The sequence below is a fragment of the Leopardus geoffroyi genome, chromosome D3, assembly GCF_018350155.1.
Source record: "Leopardus geoffroyi isolate Oge1 chromosome D3, O.geoffroyi_Oge1_pat1.0, whole genome shotgun sequence".
In the NCBI taxonomy this organism is placed as follows: domain Eukaryota; kingdom Metazoa; phylum Chordata; class Mammalia; order Carnivora; family Felidae; genus Leopardus; species Leopardus geoffroyi.
Genome location: NC_059339.1, coordinates 22,904,795 through 22,928,161, shown reverse-complemented (window position 1 = coordinate 22,928,161; position 23,367 = coordinate 22,904,795). Strand labels below are relative to the sequence as shown.

The following is a 23,367-nucleotide window of genomic DNA, read 5'->3' as shown; positions in this document are numbered from 1 at the left end:
TGGAACTGTTTCTCAATCTTTCCTTGATTTTCATGACCTTGACATGCTTTTGTGTATGTGTTTTTTTATGTTTATTTATTTTGAGAGAGAGAGTGTACGCACGTGAGTGTGGGGGAGGAGGAGAGAGAGAGAGAGAGAGAGAGAATCCCAAGCAGACTCCTCACTGTCAGTGTAGAGCCTGTTTTGGGGTTAGAACTCACAAACCATGAGATTATGACCTGAGCTGAAATCAAGAGTAAGATGCTTAACCGACTGAGCCACCCAGGTGCCCCATAATTGTTTTGTGTTTATTAAAGTATAGTTGACACACAATGTTACATTAGTTTCAGGTGTACAACATAGTGATTCAACAAGTCTATACATAGTGCTACTTGATAAGTTCTTATAGAATGGGCCAATTATTTTGTAGAATGTCCAGTGTGGGTTTGTCTGAGGTTTACTCATGATTAGATTCAGGGTCTTTGCATCTTTTTCAAAAATACCAGTGAAATGGTGCTGAGTACATATTGCTTCTTGTCAAATGGCATATGATTTTGATCTGTCCATTACTGATAGATGTTTATTTTGGTCACTTACTAAAGTGGTTTCTACCAGCATTCTCTACCGTAGAGTTATTCTCCTCCTTTTGTAATTTAAAGTAGTTTTGTAGGGAAGTTCTTTGAAATTGTGTAAATTATCCTGTTTCTCATCAGACTTCTCATTCATTAGTTATAACAGTATAGACTCATGGGTGCCTATTTTTATCCATTACTATTATTATTTATTTTGATGCTCTCATTGTCTCAGATTTTGCCAGTGGGAGCCCCTTCAAGCTTGCTTCTGTGTTCTTATCTTCTTTAATGTTTAATTATATATTTATTTTTTTAAGAGGGAGAGAGAGAGAGAGAGAGTGTGTGTGTGTGCATGTGCATGGGGGAGGGGCGGAGAGAGGGGGTTGGACAGAGAATCCAGAGCAGGCTCTGTGCTGACAACAGAGAACCCCATGCAGGGCTCAAACCCACAAACTGTGAGATCATGACCTGAACCAAAGTTGGTCGCTTAACTGACTGGGCCATCCAGGCACCCCTGGCTTCTGTGTTCTTTGACATGTCCCCTCAATTCTTTGAGTACTTCCTTAACATTCTGATACATCATGCTGTTTCAGGCTCATCTTGTACCTTCCTTGTTCCAGTCCTGGAATCAGCTATTTCTCCAAGGACATGTGTTTGTTTCTTTGTTTTTTAAAATTTTTGTTTGTTTGTTTATTTAGAAAGAGCACGTGTATGTAAGTATAGAGAGAGGAAGAAAGAGAATCCCAAGCAGGCTTTGCACTGTCAGCGCAGAGCCCAATGCAAGGCTCGATCTCCTGAATCATGAGATCATGACCTGAGCCAAAATCAAGAGTCAGATGCTTAACTGACTGAGCCATCCAGGTACCCCAGGACACCTGTCTTTTTTATTAGTTTATTTTAGGAGCCAAGACATGGGCTCCCTCAGTGGACAGAGCTGGAAATTATGTGTATGAACCTGTGCATGCACACACACATACATCTATATTTATGTCTCTATATGGAAATCCACGAGTTCACACCTATACTGCCAATTCCAATCCAATACTATAGAAATCATTCTAGTTTTCTCTCTTTCCATATTTGTAATTTTTCTCCACTAGTCAGAAACCTGGCTCCCATTATGCTTAACATACTTAATTAGTCCCCTCCAATGTAACCAAACTCCCATCCTCGTTACCTTCCCCACACACATATAGATACCCAACTTACCGCTGTAGGGCTCTGACCCTCCTGCCCTGGGCCTTTGCCCCTTACCCTGTTCAGGGTGCTTATCTTGATCTGCTACACCTAACACTGGTGTTTGGTGTTAAGACAGTACTGTTCATCAAGGGATGGGAAGAAGAAGAACTAAAGTCAATATTTTATTTAGAAAATGCATTCTAGTTAGCATAAATTTGACTACAAGTTGAGAAGGCTATAACATTTTTGTTCCCTTTCCCCTAACAAAGCATATGTTATCAATATTAATCAGTTTGTAAGACCATAGAAATCAGTGGACAAGAAGCCAAATTCATTTTTTGGCTTATTTAGGGGCGCCTGGGTGGCGCAGTCGGTTAAGCGTCCGACTTCAGCCAGGTCACGATCTCGCGGTCTGTGATTTCGAGCCCCGCGTCGGGCTCTGGGCTGATGGCTCAGAGCCTGGAGCCTGTTTCCGATTCTGTGTCTCCCTCTCTCTCTGCCCCTCCCCCGTTCATAATCTGTCTCTCTCTGTCCCAAAAATAAATAAACGTTGAAAAAAAAAATGTTTATTTATTGTGAGAGAGAGTGTGTGAGAGAGTGAGGGAGGGGCAGAGAGAGGAGAGAAAGAACCCCAAGTAGGGTTCAATCCCGTGAACCCTGAGTTCACGACCCAAGCCAAAACCAGGAGTAGGATGCTCAACTGACTGATCCACACAGGCACTGTGCCAAATTCATTTCTTAAAGAACATCCAACCTAGATCAATGTAAAACAAAACATCCACCAAAAAAAAAAAAAAAAAAAAAAAATTCCCTCACATTGTTTTCATCTTTTGTTCAGATGTTTTGGTATATGGACACAGCCTCAGAATCGCTATTAACCGCTAATGATTATAATAAGTTCATGAACCTCACATTTTGAAGATGGTGGTTTCTGATGCCTAAGGCCCTTGAATAAAAATTAATTTTATCTTTTAAAACTGAGAAATGCAAATATTTCATCACAATAAGATTTCTGTCATTCAGTTATACCACAAGACTTTGCAAGGCAATGTCTACATTGAATTGATTGTCCTTTGAAACTTCAGAACTGAAACTTCTGCAAGATTGCCCTTGATAACCATTTCAGAGATGAAGCCGTGATGAGGAGTCAGGATATTGCCATCAAAGAGGCTACAACCCCTAGAGACTACAATGTTCCCAGGACAAAAATACCCAAGTTTGCCTACAAATCCTTTACAGATATAAACTAACCATTCCACAAAGTAGCTTTCTCATTCCTACTCTTATTCCAAATTTTCGTTGTCTGAGAAAGGCGAATTTAGCCTTTCTTCTAAATCAAGATATGATATGACTAAACTTTTGTTTAATTCTAAGTCAAAACATTCCCAAACTCCCACTGCATTCCTGAGAAGTCCTAAATGCTGTTGAAGTGCTCTCATGGCCATGTCTCATTCCTTTAGAGAGCCCAGCACTCTATCTGTAGCTTCCCGGAGGCCATGGAAAGGAAACACAGGCTCCGTGACTGCTTTGACCAGGTGGGTCAGATTAGCTTTACAGTTCACTTACGAGGAAGCTAACAAAGCTCCTCTGTGAGTGTTTAAGCACACCTTACAAAACTGCTGATGACCTCATGAGCCAAAGAAAGCAGGTCTCACATTGTGGACTAAGCCTAAATATTAATACTACTTTATATTTATGTAGTGTCTTTTTTCCAAGGAGCTCCAACCTCTCTACAGACATTATGTCATTAATCCTCAAAGCATCACTGTTTGGTACATGGCAAATATTATCCCCCTCCTTTTTCTTTTTTTTTTTTTTTTTTTTTTTTTTTACTCTGATGGAAACTTGCAAGTCAGTGATGGAACCCAGCCCCCTAGTTCTGAGTCTTTGCACTATACCATGAAAAAAACCAGATGAATAATTTTTCAAGCTTATTCATTGCTTCTTGGGTGGGATTTGAAAAGATGTCTGTTTATATGCAGTTCAATTTTCAGTGTCTCTAGGTTCTGTGTTCCTCTTTTCCTTTTTCATTTAAGTTAAGCACTTTCAAACGTATGTAGTTCATCTTCCACTGTTGGATTTACAGGAACACCAGAAGTTTGTAGTTAAAATTTGAAATGAAAGACTTTGTTATTGAATATGTAATCTGGCTTATCTGTCAGAGATACTTCATACATTTCAAACCCCAAGATTAGTTAGATTTTTAAAAAATCCCTTGACCAGCTCAGGGTACATTTCTTTATAGCAACCACATATTCACCAAAATCAACTAGATACATCCAGTTTGTAATGAGTGATTAACATATACCAGATAGGGGTGCCAAACATTTTTAAATACATGATCTTATTTTACATACGTAATATTCCATGAGAACCTGTTAGATTAAGTCTTGTGTATGTGGAAACACTCTCTTAGTGTAGGGCAAGAAAAAAAAGGCACTAATAGAAATATGGCCTTAGCTGCTTTATCCCCCAGAAAAGAGCTCAATTAATTCTAATTCCCTTAGTGGAAATCCCCAGAATAAATATTTCCACAAAAAGGGAACATGTGGCTAAATTCTAAAAACCACCAGGCATTAGCTCAATACTCACAAACTAAAACACACACACACACACACACACACACCTTAAAAAATCAGTTCTTGCATACTCAACAATTAATTGCAAAACACAAGGAGAACAAAACACAGTCATATCTAATGACGATAAATATTTCTTGATTTCACGTAGACACTTCCTAATCAGGAATATTAGAATCAGGAATTAGGAACAATAGTGGCATAACTTTAAGCACTCACAAAAATCAGTTTCATATCTCATTTTTTAATTCTTTTATATGACCCAACAATCATGTTGTTTTCAAATTGGTGGTTGTCTATACATCACTGAATTAGACAATAGCCATGAAAAGAGAGATACTGGGGGAAAATCAGAAAAATTCTTCTAAAATAAAAAGAAACTTTCAATTTTTACTCATTAAATTTGAAATGCCTCAGAGTAAAAGTGCGCCAGATGCCCTGCAACAATAATACTATTCCACTCGAAATAATATTCTAAATAAATGTTGTTTAATTTGAAACTGAGCAGCCCTAACCCCTCATGGAAAATCTTTATAGATTGGAAAATATGTATAGTATGTCATACTTTAGGTATATAATTTAGCCAAATTCTGTAGCATAGCTACACTGCAGTTTATACTCAACAACCTTGGGTTTTTAAGAAAATCTATTCATAATATTCTAAATGTTTGTTTTTTCTTGTCATAGGAATGTTAGCTAAAGGGAATACCTTGTAACTCAAGTAAAAGTTTAGTGATGGCTTAGAAAGTTTAGAAAGTGGTAGTCAAAAAACTGATGTTTGCCCTAGCAGGTTGCCATGCATAGTTGTATTGATTGTGCACTGTGTAATTCCAAGGACACCTAAAACATAGACAACAGTGTAAATGGCAACCCCTGGAGGTGAGCAATTTCTGGCATCCTTGATTAGTAAAGCTTTTGAAAATGCTCATGTTTTTTCCTCTGATTCACAACTGAAGACCAGTTTGTGAGCTTCAGTGGGACTTTTGTTATTATTCCTTAACATTTTTGTTCGTGTGCCAAGTTCTTCCTCTCCATATTGGTTCTGAAAGACTTCCCTACTGACTGAGCTGCAGCACACTGGTCTGGCATTCTCCCAGTTCTAGGTTTTCATGAGTCAGGGAAACGTGTGCAGTTTGAGAAGCTTGTCAGACATGCTCAACCAGCCCTGGGCTAATTTATGAAGTCGTTCCCCCTATTCTTCTTTTCCCTCTACATTCCTACAGTATGCTGCTTATACCTTTATTTAGCCCTTACTTCATCCTACCTGTGTTAGAAGTTGGTTAGAGTTCATCGTTTACACATCTGTGTTCCCCACTACCTTGAAACACTACTGTCCATTCCTGTCATGCCTTCCTATTGCTCCCATCACCACAGCAGCACTTAGCACAGCACCTTGAATTTCTGCTTTCCTTACTCTCCTCTTTTACCCCTCCACTCTTTGATCCTCTTTCGTTTCCTTTAGTCAGGAGGAAAACTTGTGGTGTCTAGATGGGGAAGATAATTGGAGGCCATAAGAAGAAAGCCCACCTTCATGTGATAGTAGACCAGGAGTGACCTTGTAGATACGTCTATTACTTGGTCACAACCCTCCATTTCCTCATGTACTCTTACTGTCGCCAGGACTTGGTCCAGTTTTAGTAAAACAAATGGAAGATAATGACATTGGGAATTTTACAACAGTTGAGTGATTTCAAAATGAAAACAGAACAGTTTCTGGAAGGGTATACAACAAACTGTTAACAGTGGTTGCTGTCTAGGAGGAATTGAATGGTTCAGGGGTAGTAGGGAGAGTCTCACTATATACCCTTATTTTTACCTTTCAAACTTTGTACTATGTGACTGTATTAGTTATTGAAATAGAGAAACAAAACAAAATACGTGGAAGCAGGAAATTAACTATATGTTAACTAAACTAATGCCATTGAAAATTCTGAAAGGATTCAACTATATTAAAAAAAATAAAAGTAGATCAGAAAGGGAGGTATGATTCTTTTTATTTTGTGTTAGAAACTGAAAATGTTTCACCATTTGCTGGAAAAGTAAAATAAAAATTAAGTTTAGGGGGCACCTGGCAGGCTCAGTCGGTAGAGCATGCAACTCTTGATCTCAGGGCCATGAGTTTGAGCCCTACATTGGAGGCAGAGATTACTTAAAAATTAAAAAAAAAAATTAAGGTTAGGTGTCTGCCCCTCATATAAAACTTATCCTCCCTGTCAACATCCAGCTATTTCTCTTTTGAGGTATTCTTTTTTCTTTTTCTCTTCAAGTGAACTCAGGGCCAATTTAAAGTGGAAATCTGACTTCTGAGTGAATGTTATCTTTGCCATTCTGCCTCCACCTTGTATGAAAGAGCTTTTGTGGGTAGGGGATAGAGTCCCTAAGTGCTGTCAACTTTATTCTTTCCTTCCTGCCAATGAGATTAGGCAGTTATAAACCGAGATTTGGATATCACACCTATAGAGACCATCCATTTCAGACAGTCTTCATACCAGAGTGGTCTTTTTCTGTACATTCGATGAGACCTATCTTTACAGTCATTTCTGTACTTTCAACACCTGCTAAAGCACTTTATAGACACTCAGATTCAAGCAAATGACCTACATAGCAAATCTATAAGAAGCAAGGTATCACATTTCCAATTCTGTATCTATTATCTCTTCATCTCTTTTTTGAAGAATCAGCAAACCCATGTCAAATTTAGTACATCTAATAACACCATCATGTCATTGCCTGTAGGTTTCCTCCTACATGCCACAAACCAAGAAACAACTTCTTCATTTTTATAATTACTTCAAGTATGTGCTTGAGTGTGTTTATATGTGTTGTGTTTTTTTTAAAAGCACTCTACCCCCAAAGTGGGGCTCAAATTTGTGACCCCAAGTTCAAGAGTCCCATGCCCTGCTGACTGAGCCATCCAGACATCCCTGTTTGTGTGTTTTAAACGTCTACCTTTAGCTACCACAGAATTAATAGCCAATTACTCAGACATTTGGAAGTAAGAAAGTAACTGATATTCTTCTATTGAAAAGTATCTAATAAAATTTTAGAATATTTTGTAATTTATAAAGGTAAATCAAATAAACTGGAAGATTTTTTATGTTCTTTTTTAAATTTAATAATACACTATTAATATATCCAAAATATTATGATTATACCATGTAATATAAAAAATTATGAAGGTTATGCTTATATTCTTTATTTTGTTTGTAGTCTATTTTACGTTCCTTTATTACCTTTCTAGTTTACAAACAAAGATACTTTCATAATGAAACTTTCATCATATTGAAATAAAGGAAAGCAAAAGAGGAAATAATAAGCATGTTGATTATAAACATATCAAGTAATTAAAAAGACATATTTTAACAAAATTAATAAGGAAATTAATATGAAACTTATTTTTAATATAACTTTATATAAGTCACACATGAATACATTCTCATAGATAATTCAAAAACTACTCATAAAGATATTCCATGCCTTTGACTTTGTATTTAAAATACACACATGCACACACACACACACACACACATACACACACACACAGACATAAGATGGGCTGTCCAATATGGTAGCTATTAGCTACATTATTTGAATTGAGATGTGCTGTAAGTGTAAAGTATATACTGGATTGTGATGACAGTATAAAATGAAAAGAATGTAAAATATCCCAATAATTTTTCATTGATTACATATTGAAATGATAGTATTTTCAATATGTTGGATTAAGTAAAAACAATTCAAATTTAATTTCATCGGGGTGCTTGTGTGGCTCAGTTGGTTAAATGTCCAACTTCAGCTCAGGTCATGATCTCATAGTGAGTCCGAGCCCTGCTGCTAACAGCTCAGAGCCTGGAGCCTGCTCCAATTCTCGTCTCCCTCTCTCTCTGCCTCTCTTTCTCTCTCTCTACCTCTCTCAAAAAAAATAAATAAATAAACATTAAATAATAATAAAATAAAATTTAATTTCATCTGTTTCTTTTTACTTTTTGTTTTTTTGTTTTGTTTTTCTTTTTACTTTTTAAAATATATCTACTAGAAAATTTAAAGTTATGTATGTGGCTTGTAATAGTTTCTTACATTCTTTTTATTTTTTTTAAGTTTTTTTTTTTATAATAATCTCTATACCCAACATGGGGCTCGAACTCAAAACCCTCAGATCGAGAGTTGCATGCTCCTCTTACTGAGCCAACCAGGTGCCCCCATTCTTTTTCTATTGGACATCACTTTATAAATGTATAGAAATACATGTGTATATATAGTGTATATACATATACACACATATAAATGTGCATATATTTGATTTGTGGACATTTAAAAAGCATAAATGGGATAATACTGTCTTTTTCTAAAGCTTGATTTTTTTCACTTCTTAGAGATTTTTCCTTTTCAGTATATTTAGATTAACCACATTCTTTTTTTTTAACTACTGCATAGTATTCCTTCGTTGTAAAATGATATGGTTTATTTTAATTTTCTGCTATTACTGGAACATTTAGATTGTTTTTACTTTTCCTTAGGAACATTGTTTCAGGGAATGTCTCTCTGTATGAGCATATTGGAAATGTTTCTCTAGAGTAGTTTCCTAGGGTTCAGAGGATATGTCATCTGAAGTTTTCATAGATCTTTCAGATTGTTATCTTTTTTAAAAAATTCTTTTCAATGTTTATTTATTTTGAGAGACAGAGAGAGAGAGAGAGAGAGAGAGTGAGCATGTGAGCGGGGGAGGGGCACAGAGAGGGCGACACAGAATCCGAAGCAGGCTCCAGTCTCTGAGCTGTTGGTACAGAGTGGAACATGGAGCTTGAACTCATGGACTGTGAGATCATGACCTGAGCTGATGTCGGATGCTTAACCGACTGAGCCATCCAGGTGCCCCTATCATCTTTAATTTAAATCATCTTGAATTTAAGAGAAGTGCCATTTTTAAAAATTGTGGAAAATATATATATAACATAAAATTTATCATTTTAACTATTTTATTTTATTTTATTTTATTTTATTTTATTTTATTTTATTCTAGAGAGTGTGCACATGAATGGGAGAGAGGGGCAGAGGGAGAAAGAGAGAGAATCTTAAGCAGACTCCATGCTCAGCATGGAGCCCAATGTGGGGCTTGATCCCACAGCCCTGGGATCATGACCTGAGCTGAAATCAAGAGTCAGATGCTCAACTAACTGAGCAACCCAGGCTCCCCTTAACTATTTTTAATGTACAGTTGAGTGGCATTAAGTTCTTTCCCATTGTTGTGCAACCATCACCACCGTCAATCTCCAGAACTGTTTTATCTTCCCCAACTGAAGCTCTATACCTATTAAATTCAATAACTCTCTATATCTCTCCTTAGCCCTTGGTGACCACATTCTACTTTCTGCCTCTTTAAATTTGACTAGGTACCTCATACAAGTGAAATCATACAATAGTTATCCTTTTGTGACTGGCATATTTATTCACTTAACATCGTGTCCTCAAGGTTCATCCACGTTGTCGCATGTGTCAGAATTTTCTTCGATTTTATGACATTAATATTCCATTGCATGTGTATATCACATTTTGTTTTTGTGTTCATCCATTGATGGACATTTGGGTTGCTTCTACATTTTGGCTGTTGTGAATTATGCTCCTATTGACATGGGTATACAAATATCTTGTTCAAGTTCCTGCTTCCAGTTCTTTTGGGTATACACCTAAAAGTGAAATTGCTGGATCATATATTAATTCTATCTTAAATTTTATGAGAAACTGCCATACTATTTTCCATAGCAGCTATACCATTCTACATTCCCCCCACCAATGCACAAGAGTTCCAATTTCTCCATGTCATCCTTAAAAACTTTACTTTCTGTTTGGTTTTTCAAAAAATAGTAGCCATCCTAATGGGTATGAAGTAATATCTCATTGTGGTTTTGATTTGCATTTCTCTAATAATTAGTGATGTTGAAAATCTTTTCATTTGCTTATTGGCTATTTGCATATCTTTTTTGGAGAAATGCTGATTCAAGTCCTTCACCTGGTTTTTTTTTTTTTTTTTTTTTTTTCAACGTTTTTATTTATTTTTTTTGGGACAGAGAGAGACAGAGCATGAACGGGGGAGGGGCAGAGAGAGAGGGAGACACAGAATCGGAAACACGCTCCAGGCTCTGAGCCATCAGCCTAGAGCCCGACGCGGGGCTCGAACTCACGGACCGCGAGATCGTGACCTGGCTGAAGTCGGACGCTTAACTGACTGCGCCACCCAGGCGCCCCCTTCACCTGGTTTTTAATCAGGTTGTTTGTTGTTGAATTATAGAAGTTCTTTATATATTCCGTATATTAATCTCTTATCAGATATAATGATTTACAAATACATTCTCTTATTCCACGGGTTGTCTAGTCACTCTCTTGGTAGTATTCTTTGAGGCACAATTTAAATTTGATAAAGCCAATTTATCTATTTTTTCTTCTTTAAAAATTTTTTTTTTAAGTTTATTTATTTTTGAGAGAGAGACAGCGTGAGTTGGGGAGGAGCAGAAAGAGAGAGGGAGACACACAATCCAAAGCAGGCTCCAGGCTGTAAGCTGTCAGCGCAGAGCCCAATGCGGGGCTTGAACTCAAGGAACCGTGAGGTCATGACCTGAGCTGAAGTCAGACGCTTAACCAACTGAGCCACTCAGGCACTGCTGTTTTTTCTTCTGTTGTCTCTGTTTTGGTGTCTAAAAAATATCTTAAGAGAATTTTGCCAAATATAATGATATGAGCTTCCCTCTATGTTTTCTTCTGTGAGTTTTGTGGTTTTAACTTTTATGTTTAGATCTTCAATACTCTTTTTTTAGCTTTTCTTTTTTTAAAAAAATTATTTATTATTTTTTGAGTAAACTGTACCTCCACTGTGGAATTTGAACTCACAAACTCGAGACCAAGAGCCACATACTTTACTGATTGAGCCAGCCAGGTGCCCCTCTTCACTCCATTTTGAGTAATTTTTGTATGTGGTGTAAGGATCCAGTTGCATTCTTCTGCATGCAGATATTCAGTTTTCTCAACACCATTTGTTGAAAGACTTTATTTTCCCCATTGAATGCTCTTGACGCCCTTGTTGAAAATCATTTGGTCATATAGGTGAAGATTGATTTCTAGGCTCTCCATTCTATTCCTTGGCTGATACGTCTGTCTTTATGCCAGTACATGTTTTGATTGCTGCAGTTTTGTAATAAGTTTTGAAATCTGAAGTATGAGGCCTCCAACTTTGTTTTTCTTTTTCAAGATTGTTTTGGCATTTTCGGAGCCTTTGAAATTCCATATGAATTTATGAGTGGATTTTCTATTTCCACACACACGCAAAAATGTCATTAGGATTTTCACAGAGATTGTACAGAATCTGTAGATGTCTTTGGGTAGTATTGACATCTTAACAGTATTACATCTTCCAATTTAGAAACATGGGATGTCTTTCCATGGTTTTGTCATTTTGTATCTTGATTGAGAAGGCCTTTCCAGTGCTAAAGTTATAAGCAAATTTTTCTATATTTTCTTCTAATAAGTTTATGGTTTTGCTTTTTCATCAGGCTTCTTAAACTAGCTGGAATTTTTTTTTTCTGATATGAGAACATTTTCCCATTGTGTTGGCATTACTTGAATTGTCTTTCCTTTCCTGCTAATTTGAATGCCACTTTTATCATAAATTAAAGCCCCATGCATACATAGGTTTGTTTTTAGACTTCTTATTCAATATCACTGATCCATATGTCTACTTCTAAGTTATTACCATTATGTTTTAATTACTCTTTGTATTATGTTTTGCTATCTGGAAGGGCAACTCCTTTCCTCCCATAGTTCTTTTTTTAAAGATTTTTCTGTACATTTTCTCTTCTAGGTGACTATTAGAATCAGTTTACTAAGTTCCAACAGACATACTATTGGAATTTTGATTGGGATTACACTAACTTGATAAAATAATCTTGGGAAAATTGCCATTTTTACATTTTGAAGAAATGTCTTTGCATTTTGAAGAAAAATTATTTTTAGTTTCTGTATTTCCATTATCACCATGGTCCCTAGGAAACTTTCTATTTACTTGGATTATATCCAGATTGCCACTGTAAAGAGGTTTGTCTTACAGAACTTTTTGTGAAAGTTGATGAAAATGTTCTTTATCTGTGACGTCTAATATGTGAACTTGAAGTGTGGCTAATACAACTGAGGAAGTGAATTTTAAATTTTATTTAATATTGATTGATTTAAACTTAATTAATTTAAATGGTTACATTTGACTAATGGCTACTGTAACAGTGCGGCTTTAGGATGTATGAATAACTGTGTAATTGAAGAGTTATTCTCTAACAGTAGAGGTAGGTAGCAAATCCCCAAATTACGTTTTTGTAATTGTGTTTTTCTGACAGCATAAATGTTTGTAAATAATTTGTCCTTTATGTGGGTCTGGGTTTAATTTCTTTGGGAATTCTTTTGCATTAATATTACGGTTTTATACTCTCTGCAGTGCAATGCCTTACTCAATGTCTTTCACACAGTAGGTATCAATAATTCTTTTGCTACCTACCTCTACCATTAAAGATTAACAGAGATTAACCTTGAAGGAATTATTCAAAATTTAACAGAAAATAAGTCATAGAAGATTTCCATTTTCTGAAATTCAGGAAATAGTGAAGAGGGAAAAGAATGAGGTATGTTTGGAGAATATAACTGTATTAGTTTTAGAAGGCTGCTGTAACAAATTACCACAAATTTGGTGGCTTAAAACATTAGAAATCTATTCTTCCACTAGAGGCCAGAAGTCCAAAATCAGTGTCATTGGGCTGACATCAAGGTGTAGGCAGATCCAAATTCCCTCTGGAGGCTCTAGGGGAAATTCTGTTCTTTGCCTCTTCTAGCTTCTGGTGGCTGCTGGCATTCATTGGCTTATGGCCACATCACTCCAGTCTCTGCTTAGGTGGTCATGTTGTCTTCTTTGCCTGTGTTCAAATTTCCCTCTGCTTCTCTCTTATAAGGATACATGTGATTAGGGGGCCTGGGTGGCTCAGTCAGTTGAGTGTCCAGCTTTCGCTCAGGTCATGATTTTGTGGCTTGTGAGTTCGAGCCCCTTGTCAGGCTCTGTGCTGACAGCTCAGAGCCTAGAGCCTGCTTTGGATTCTGTGGCTCCCTCTCTCTCTGTCCCTCCCCCGCTCACACTCTGTCTCGCTCTTCTTCAAAAATAAGTACACATTAAAAAAATAAAAACATAAAAAGGATACATGTGATTATATGCAGGGTCTACCCAGGTAATCCAGGATAACCTCTCCATCTGAAAATCATTAATCATACCTGCAAAGATCCCTGCCCCCCCACATTTTGCCATATAAGGTAACATTCATGGGTTCTAGGAATTAGGACATAGAATATCTTTTGGCAGCTCATTTTTCAGCCGACTACAACAATCCAGTTTGGCTGGAGTAGAGGATGCCTGTGGCAGTAGAAATGGTAACAGCTGTCAGTCACTGAATGACTTGTGCATATGCCTTGCTATATCAGGTGCTCTATCTGTGCTATTCCATTTACTCATTACAAGAATTCTGTGTAGGCATTAGATGAGAGAAGAATGTAAGGTGACTATGTTTTCCACCTTTGATGACTGGGAAATGGTGATTAATAGAAATTGAAAAGTCATGAGGAAAAATTGGTTACAAAGGAAAAATAGTGAACTCAGCTTTGGCTGTGTTTAGTTTGAGGTCCTGTTAGGTTATGACCCAAAATAGAAGGATTTGAACCCTACATAGAAATCTCCTGCAATTTCCTACTTTCACTCTCCCCTTTGGGATGAAAACATAAATTATAAGGAGCACTAAATTTGAAATCAGGAGACCTGGGTTCAAGACTTCCACTTACTGTGTGAACTGAACAAGTCATTTTGCTTCTCTGAGCTCAGTTTCCACATCTGTAAAAGAGGAATAAAAACCCCTCCCTGCACTCATACAGTTATCATAAGGAATAAATGAGATCATATTTGTGATTTGTGCACAGTATATGGTCTATGGTAAGCATTCAAATGTTTGTAAAAAAAGCAAAAATTTAATATGTTAAACTTACATATTTTAATTTTAAGGTGATATAGCTTAAAACCGTCCAGAACCTAAGCAACAATTAACATTAGTTTTAAATTTCTATCATTGGCTGCCTTTCTCATTGTTCAGACTTTCACCACTTACGTGTCTTAAGCACCACCCAAAATCAATTCCTTCCCTTTGTAAGTGGATAACCTAAATTCAACACTGTAAAAATAATTATGGCCATCAAATATGGATAATTCAACTTCCTTCCCCTATATTAAAAAATGTACACATATCTATATCTACTTTTACCTCCTTCCTTCCAGACCTCAAGTAATATCCTATCTTTTTGTTTGTTTGTTTTAAGTAGGCTCCATGCCCAGCATGTAGCCCAATGTGGGGCTTGAACTCATGACCCTCAGATCAAGACCCTGAGATCAAGATCTGAGCTGAGATCAAATGTCTGATGCTTAACCAACTGAGCTACCCAGACAACCCAAGTAATATCCCATCTTTTGTCCATAGTGAATACATCTTTCTGTATGTGCTCTTAATGCAGTTTCCTCCATCCTGAGCTCCAGATCACATCATCAATGGCCTGGTGAACATCTTCATTTGGATATCTCACTTCCAATTTCAGAATCTTGAAAACAGAGTCAATTATTTCTCCATCCATCCTCCCCACCATGCTCCCACCACTTATCCCCTGAGCTTCCTCTATTTCCTATCTTGGTCAATGCCATTACCAGAAACTTACGTAATTTTTGTCATTTTTTACTCCTTTATTTGCCTTCCCTGTGTTTGTTTCAGTGAATGATTAAGTCATATTAAGGTTTGGGTTCAGGCATTTGTTCTCTCTCCTCAGCCCTCTGCCTTATTAGTCCTCTCCTCTCTAACTTCCTTGTTGCTCTTGTTTTTGCCCAGATCGGTTCTCTTCTGAAGTAGCCTCATTGCTCCTTGTCTTATTCCTCTCCAGTCTACCATTCACACTACTGCCACAGGAATCTTTCTAAAACAAATCTGCTTTTAGAAACTTTTGATGGCGGTCCATTACAGTACAAAGTCCAAATTTCAGAGAAGGACGTTGTCTGACCCAGCCCACCACACTATCCCCTTTATATTAGTTGCACTGAACTATCCCAGTTCTCCAAAATATTCTGCTTTATATACCTGGACTTGGGCTCCTTTTGTCTAGAATAGTCTCCCTGCAAACTCAATTTCTAATGCCATTTGCCTGGTGAATTTCTCTTCATCTTGCACTATTTAGTGCAAGCTCTGCATCCTTTTTGAAGCCTTGCCAAGCTTCCTCAGGAAGAGCTAATAAGATCTTTTTGGAACATCTGCTGTACCCTACACATGACTATCATTTCATCTGTAGCCAGTTTGTTTCCCCCTACCACACCTACACACATGTAGTATGTCTTGAGCAGCTTTGTACTGTTAGTGCTTAGCACATTATATCTGGCACAGAGAAGGTACCCCAAAATGTTTCTTGAATAACTGAATTAATCCTAGAGCTCTTAAAGCCATATGATGCTTTAGAAAATATGGAGAAAGGGAGAACTGATATAATAACTTCTGGATATTAATGGAAATATGTGGTTATGACTCTACGGATAATACATATTTACCTCCTAAATAAAGACATCTGTGGTCCAGAACCCTGGTCATAAATTTCAGGAAATCAAGAAAGTAAATGAATTCACAAATTCCAATAAAACATGAGACACTTCCCAACATATAAGAGAGCTCACAGCTCTGCTGGAGTTGGAGGTATGTGTTCTCTTTAAGCATTCAATTTCTTACTGCTCATTCATCAATGTTAACTTGACCTACATTTGAGCTAATAGCATTTATTTTATACTTGTTGACTTACCTTTAATTGTGGAAAAAAAAAAAAAAAGGATAAATGTTAAGAGAGAGGAACCAAAACTAACATCACTGCTATAACTTACTTATAGGGGCACACACCCTCTCTGAACCATAAAATTTCTTGATCTGGGAACTTCCAAATCCAAAGATTCCATGCTTAACACTTGATTATAAATCTATACTGGTAAGGACTGGTTTTCTAAAGAGAAAACATTTTGTGAGATCTGACCTGACAAATAATTTTGAAGTAAGCAAAATTCACTGCACTCTCATCTCACCCCAGGCACATAAAGTACTCATGATATTTCCTGGTTGCCTGGGGCTGCCCCCTCCCCCCTTGGCTCCCCACGCAGATCCAGCTCCTAATGCAAAGTAAGTACTGTACCCTGAACTGCTGTTTCTATATTGAAACTTATGTCTGCTTTCCAAGGCCTGTGAGGCCCTGCTTTCAGCAGGCTGCCACTTGGAGACCATTTGATGAGTTAATTTACACTAACATCATATTGAGTAATAATCCCAGGAGTATTTATATTTTTAACAGGATGTATTGGATACATAGCATTTAACCCTAAGAGCCAATAAAGGGACATTTCTCACTTTCCCATATACCTTCCATGTGTTTTCATGATTCAGTGTCTTTAAATGTACTGAACCTTCTGCCTAGAATGACTTTCTTACCTCACCTCCTCACTGTCTCCAGTCTGGTGAACTCCTACTCATTATTTAAGACCCCACTCAATGTCCCCCTTTTGCTAAGAAGACTTTTCTAAATTTCCCAGTGTGAGTTGGTTACTCCCTCTTGACTTTTATAAAATTTTGTGTATTTGCCGTCTCAATTTTTTTTTTACTTTTTATATACTCTTCAACTGACTTCAAGGTGACTTCTGTCCCCACAAATCCGATGCACCTAGTAATTTCCATGTGGCTAAATTAATTATATATATTTCTGTCTTCATCTTTCTTGACCTCCCAGCAACTGACACTACTTACCACCACCATTGTCTCTTTTATTTTCTCCAGTCTTTCTTAGAACTCTCTTCCCTTGGCTTTCTTTACATGACAGCCTGCTAGTCTTCTTTTATCTCTCTCTTTCTCAATCTCCTTTCTTGGCTTATCTTCCACCTAATCTCTAAATGTTGGAGTTCCTTAAGGCTATGTCCTGGCCCCTTTCCCTTCTCACGCTCAGATCTCTCAATAAACAAACTCTTCCACACCCATGTCATTAATTAGCCTCCATGTGCTGATGACTCTCAAGTTTTCATCCTTATCCTAGACCTCTCTCCTGAGCTCCAGACTTCCATATACCACTGCCTATTCAATGTGTCGACTTGGGGGTTTCACATGTTCTCCAAACTCAGCAAGTTCAAAACTGCGATTGTTCGCTACCTGAAAGAACAGTACCTTCATCCATAAAGTTAGTTAAACCAGAAACTGGGAGTCACTATTGACCTACCTACCTGTTCTTTACTGTCATATCCATTTGGGCATCCTTCTGACTCTATCTTCTAAATATTTCTCTCACTGTTGACTTCTCTTCATCTGGACTGTCACCCAAGTTATCCCCTTACTACTACCACAGTATGACTCATCACCCTGCATCCACTTGATGCCTCAAGTACCTTTCTACACTGCAGGCAGAGTACTCTTTGAAGATTCATTCACTTATTTATTCATCGAGAGATATATATTGAGCCCCTACTATGTACAAGTTGTGACCAAGACAGACAGGCATGTCCCTGATCTCCTGGAACTCTATTGAGAGCATATGATTAGGGGACCTAACTTAATTGGAATTAAGGTAGGGAATGTTTCTTTGAGGAAATAATTTTTCATCTGAGATCTAAAGAATGAATATGAACTAACTAGACAAAGAAGTAGAGGGGAAAGAACATTTTAGGCAGGAAGAACATCATATGCAAAGGTCTAGAATCAGGAAGAAGTACGCTTTGAGAAAACTGAGGGCAGAGAGTGAGAGGTCAAGTGGGGAGGTGAGGTTGGTACTGCTGGGCAGAGCCAGGTCCTGGGGGGTAGTGATTATAACTGAGAGATATTCGGGGGTGCCCCCTCAAATGGCCTGCCACAGTGGATGAGTGTGTGAGTTGCAGGTGTGAGCATTCTGAGGAGAGAGGGGATAGCTTTCATCAGGGTCTTATAGCCAGCCTGTGACCCCTCTCACTCCCTAGAAATGTAAAGAATCACTGGTGGTGTGTGGAAAAAAGCCAAGATATTAACTTTGGTCTATTTCCTAAAAACAGTGAGATGTCCTTGGAAAATAGGAAGCCAAAAAGTAACACAGCTAGATTGTAAAATCCATAGGGCAGGGATTTTTGTCTCTTTTGTTCACTGATGTGTCCCAATCACCTAGAACAGTACCATGCACAGAGCTGGAACTCAATAAATACTTGCTGAATTAATTAATGGATGTCTATTGTGGCTATTGAATGGATTTTTATTATATTGTATTGCATTATATTATAATCGTGCACTTAATGCCTCTTCCTTAGAAGACCTGATCCTTGAAAACGTCTGTGTCTTCATCTTTTTATTGCTAGAGATATCGTCCTAGTGCCCAGCACAGGGCTTGTCTTACATTCATCTTAAAAATGCATTCATTCTTTCAGCCAGTAACTTAAGAGCACCTACCAGATATCAGGAACTGGGAATACAAAGATAACTAAGATACTGTCACTAACCTCAAGGAGTTTATCCTCTGGATGAGCAGACTGATACATAGGCCTGATAATACTATGTAGTAAATGCCACAAAAGGGGTAAGAACAGAATGCAACCATAGAGATATCTCAGAAGGCCAGTAGGCAGAAGAAACTCCAGGGCTGACCCTGGGCCTGGTGATGAAGCGGGAAGCAGGGCATGGGAGTGGGCATTAAAGGCAAAATCCAGAGCGAAGTGAGCAGGGCCCTTTTGGGGAACTGCAAGTAGCTCTCAGTAAGTCTGGACAAGATGAAGCTGCGGAGGTAGGCCAGGGCCACACAGAGTCTGGACTTTATCCTGAGGACAATGAGAAGTCATTAGTGGATGGATGACAGCGACTGACATGGTCAGATTTCATATAAGACAAATTAGGCTCCAGAGTGGAGAATGGATTGGAGAAGCAGTAGTAGTGGGAGTTCAAGACTTAGTACTTGGGAGAGATGATGTTAGCCTGGGCTAAAGTAGAGGCAGTGGCAGTAGAGAAAAATGGATGGATTTGAGAGCTGTTAAGGAGGTAGGATCAATAGGAATTAGCGGTTAGTTAGATGGTAGTGTGAGAATGATGGAGTAGCCATGGATGAGTCTTGGGTTTTCAGTGGGACACCCCTAGGGGAATCACAGAGAGTGGGAACAAAGATTCGGAGTTGGCTTTGAGAGGCAGATGATGAATTCCAATTTGGACACATTGCATTTGAGTTTTCTTTGGAACATCCATGTGGAGACCATTAGTAGGCAGTTGATTACACACACGGATCTGGAGTTCAAAAGGAAGATCTAGGCTGAATATATAAATGTGGAGGTCTTTGCTTATAATTGGTGACTGATTCCCAGGAGACATATGCAGAATGTGAAGAATAAGGAGAAAAGATGGCCAAATACAGAACTCTGGGAGAACATTCAAGTAAACATTTGTTTTTCAGTAAATGAATAAAGGAATAAATGATAAATGGAATCATTTAGAAGAAAGGACCCTTTCCAGTGCTGTTCAAATACTGCCACCAAGTCAGCTAGCTATCCTATCTGTGCTTAAGGCAAAACCTGTTCTCTGGCTTCTCAAATGGAGAACATGTTACCAAGCCAAAAATGGAAAGTAGGGAAATCTCCTATAGCACAAAGCGTATCTTCAGGGCTTTTTTCAGACATATATGTAGATACTCTACTCCTGAGGCCCTATTGGTAAGTGTATCATAGTAGCCCCTTGTTAGTCTGTATAAAAGAAACACTTTATTTATTTATTTTTTTAATTTTTTTTTAACGTTTTATTTATTTTTGAGACAGAGCATGAACGGGGGAGGGGCAGAGAGAGAGGGAGACACAGAATCAGAAGCCGGCTCCAGGCTCTGAGCCATCAGCCCAGAGTCTGACCCAGGGCTCGAACTCACAGACCGCGAGATGGTGACCTGAGCCAAAGTCGGCCGCCCAACCGACTGAGCCACCCAGGAGCCCCTAAAAGAAACACTTTAAAAGCTAACTGTTTAGGGGCGCCTGGGTGGCTCAGTCGGTTAAGCGTCCGACTTTGACTCAGGTCACGATCTCGCGGTCTGTGAGTTTGAGCCCCGCGTCGGGCTCTGGGCTGATGGCTCGGAGCCTGGAGCCGGCTTCCGATTCTGTGTCTCCCTCTCTCTCTGCCCCTCCCCCGTTCATGCTCTGTCTCTCTCTGTCTCAAAAATAAATAAACGTTAAAAAAAATTTTAAAGCTAACTGTTTAAATATAATATGATGTGCATTAGACATCATTTGATGATCATCCATTGTTGCTCGGATCACCCAGATAATCTGTCTAGGCTGCCTGATCACTGGCCCTTTGCTTGCCTGGTTGGCTTTGGCATCATATATGCAAACTCAGCCAGTTGAAATACACTCAGAAAAATGTATGGATAAATTGTTGGTTTATATACAGTTAATATAGATTATTTGTCTATGTTAGAAAGTGTCCCCTGACCGATCACATACTTGCTTTTGAATGCACTAGTTTTCCATAAACCCATTGAGAGTTCCCAGGCCTCACTGATTGCCTTGAAATTGTATACATTATTAAAGATGTTTTGATTAACTCACTGCAATAAACATACAGTTCTGAAACTTGTAATAAAACAACGGGTTTACTTTTGAGTAAAGAAGAAAAAGAAAACAATACTATTAAACCATCAGGCCAACTTGTCATTTGAGGATTTGTATATCCATCTTCCTTTCTTCTCAGTATACCCAGACTTGATAGAAGTGAGGAAATTTTCATTGGAATGGAAAGCATACCCAAGCAACATTTCTAGAAAAGCTGAATTTTACTGAGTGCTTTTTTTTTTTTTTTACAGCCACACTGTAACAAATTCATCTCCTGGATAAAGAAATTGGTTGTTGTGCTTTATGTTGCTATTTCTTTCCCTTTAGTGCAGACCATTTCATGCTTTTATATATCTAAACAAACCAGTTATTTGATGAGCTGCTCATTTTATTTTTTCAGAATTTTACAATCGATGTCTTAGTTTAAGCCAAAGAGAATTTGTGGTTTCTGAGATCAGAAATTCAAATGCTTTCTAAAACTAAAGAAAAACAGTAATTAAAGTAGCCATTTGTAGACCCAATCTTTGGTTCTAAATGGTACCTAAGTGCTTTCTTGACACTCCTACTATTTTATAGTAGTAACATATCAATAATAACAAAAACTTACATCTATAACAGAAAACAGGATGGTGTTAGAAACCTCTATTAGATATTCTGACAAATCTTGCTTAAAAATATGTTTTATTCCATTTTCCTACCAAAGAAAGAAGAGAGGATATTGAAAAACCTTTCCTCCCATCTAGTGGCTGGAAAATATAAAAACTCTGTGTTTCTTGGAATTACAGGCATTAGGGAGTGTTTGCAAGATTATAACACATCCAGTTGTTCTCTCAGTTAAGCAAAAATAAGCTTTAAAATCTTTACTAAATCCAAGCCCAATGGGAAAATATATATCCATGATGATTCACTAATTAACTTCCCTCTAATCAATAATATACACTTCTCTTCCAGCAGAAAGAAGGGTCATGTCCTCCCCAATTGATTAATCTGAACATATGATAGGAAAGATAAGGCTGTATGTTGCTGCTAACTGAAATTGGGACTTCAATTATATTTGCTTCTAAAGTAATCAGTGCCCTAGATCTCTCCTGACCCTTAATTGCTCCTTGTTGGCCCCACACCTTGACAACTCTTCCCTTAAGAGTTGGATGTGCTGAATTCACTGAAGGGAGCCAAGAAACTGTCCCTGAAACTGGCTGCCTCCAGGGGACCTCAGCTCCTGAAACTTGGAATACCAGACTCTGATACTGGCAGCAGGGCCTCTGTGCAGGGCTAAACCAGTCCACAGGAAAGCAGGTTTGGATCCGTTATGCAGCTAGAGGGATTAATGCTTGGTCTACCTGTCTTGTATATGCCTTGTGCAGACGTCAAAATCTCTGCTGAATTGTGCCTCTCTGGTGATTCTCACAGACTCAAAGAATGAATTTTGTGTACAGTCAGCAAAGTTCTCAGAGCTCCAGGAAGAAGAGGAAGGTCAGCGAACCGGTGAAAGTCTTCATCCCTGACAGAAAATGAAAGTTAGATACCTTCACTGCGTTTATTCTAAAATAATTTTATTTTACAACAAACATGCATGAAGTGTCTTAATAGGAAAATAAGTTCCTGTCACCAAAATCTTTTACTAAATTTGTTGCTCAACTTTTTTAGTCAATTTACTAAGTGCTAACTTACTGAGTAGAGTATGGGTTCACTTTGCCACAAGAAAACAAGGTTACTGGGGCTGCCTTGGGATAACATTACTTTAAGGCTGAGTTAGAGACAAGACAGCCTTTATATTTGTAAAAGAACCACAGCAGCTATTTTGAAAAGACATAAGCTGTTGTTCTCAAAGGAAGGAGGGTTTTCTTTGCATAACTAAACTCCCCAGGTATTTAGACTACTGTGAAATGTTGTAACTTGTTGTAACCTGTGTACTGGAACCCTCTATAGCTTTATTAGAATTCCCACAGACTTGCATGGATGTATGTGGTGGTGCTTATGCAGGTGTGATTTTTATGTTAACTTCAATCACGAGATTGATCAGCCAAGTGTTGGACCAAAGTGTACTCTCCCTGTAAATTTCCTCAAATCTGGCCCGATGCCCTGCTCTGTTGGCCAACCTGAGACAGGCAATAGGCTGCAATGCAGAAGACTGGCTCCCTTCTTAAGGCCCACATTGAATGCTTCCCAACAAACACTTCAGTTTATCAGTCTGTAACCTGCAGACTGTTCATTCCCTCATTCTGAGGGAATTTTGACAGACTTAATGATTAGTATTAGATGAATAATAAGTGACTGAAAGTGTTTTTATTATTTAGTAACATGCAGTTTAATAACTTAATTTAAATGGATAGGACTTCAATAAGCTAAATGTTGAATATGTGTGCTTTCCAGTTAAATAAAACCAAAATGCACAGTA

General features: G+C 38.0%; 1 protein-coding gene and 1 long non-coding RNA gene across 3 annotated transcripts in view; one reads left to right on the top strand and one right to left on the bottom strand.

Annotated features, from left to right (window-relative positions):
- HORMAD2 (HORMA domain containing 2) overlaps positions 1-23,367 on the top strand; it is a 93,172-nt gene that overhangs the window by 66,357 nt on the left and 3,448 nt on the right. Inside the window, exon 11 of one of the 2 annotated variants that reach the window (XR_006707511.1) lies at positions 22,380-22,563. Coding sequence is in view for 1 of the 2 variants with exons in the window: in XM_045457762.1 (XP_045313718.1) it covers positions 22,380-22,484 (105 nt within the window). In the remaining variant the exon portion in view is untranslated. Of the gene's footprint in view, positions 1-22,379 lie in introns of both variants that reach the window. The other variant, XM_045457762.1, reaches the window with a different exon arrangement.
- On the bottom strand, positions 1,882-22,483 carry LOC123587771. The gene is made up of 4 exons (XR_006707513.1): positions 22,382-22,483; positions 15,780-15,786; positions 5,682-5,688; positions 1,882-1,898 (listed from the first exon to the last, which is right to left on the bottom strand). It is a non-coding gene; the product is annotated as an uncharacterized LOC123587771 (long non-coding RNA).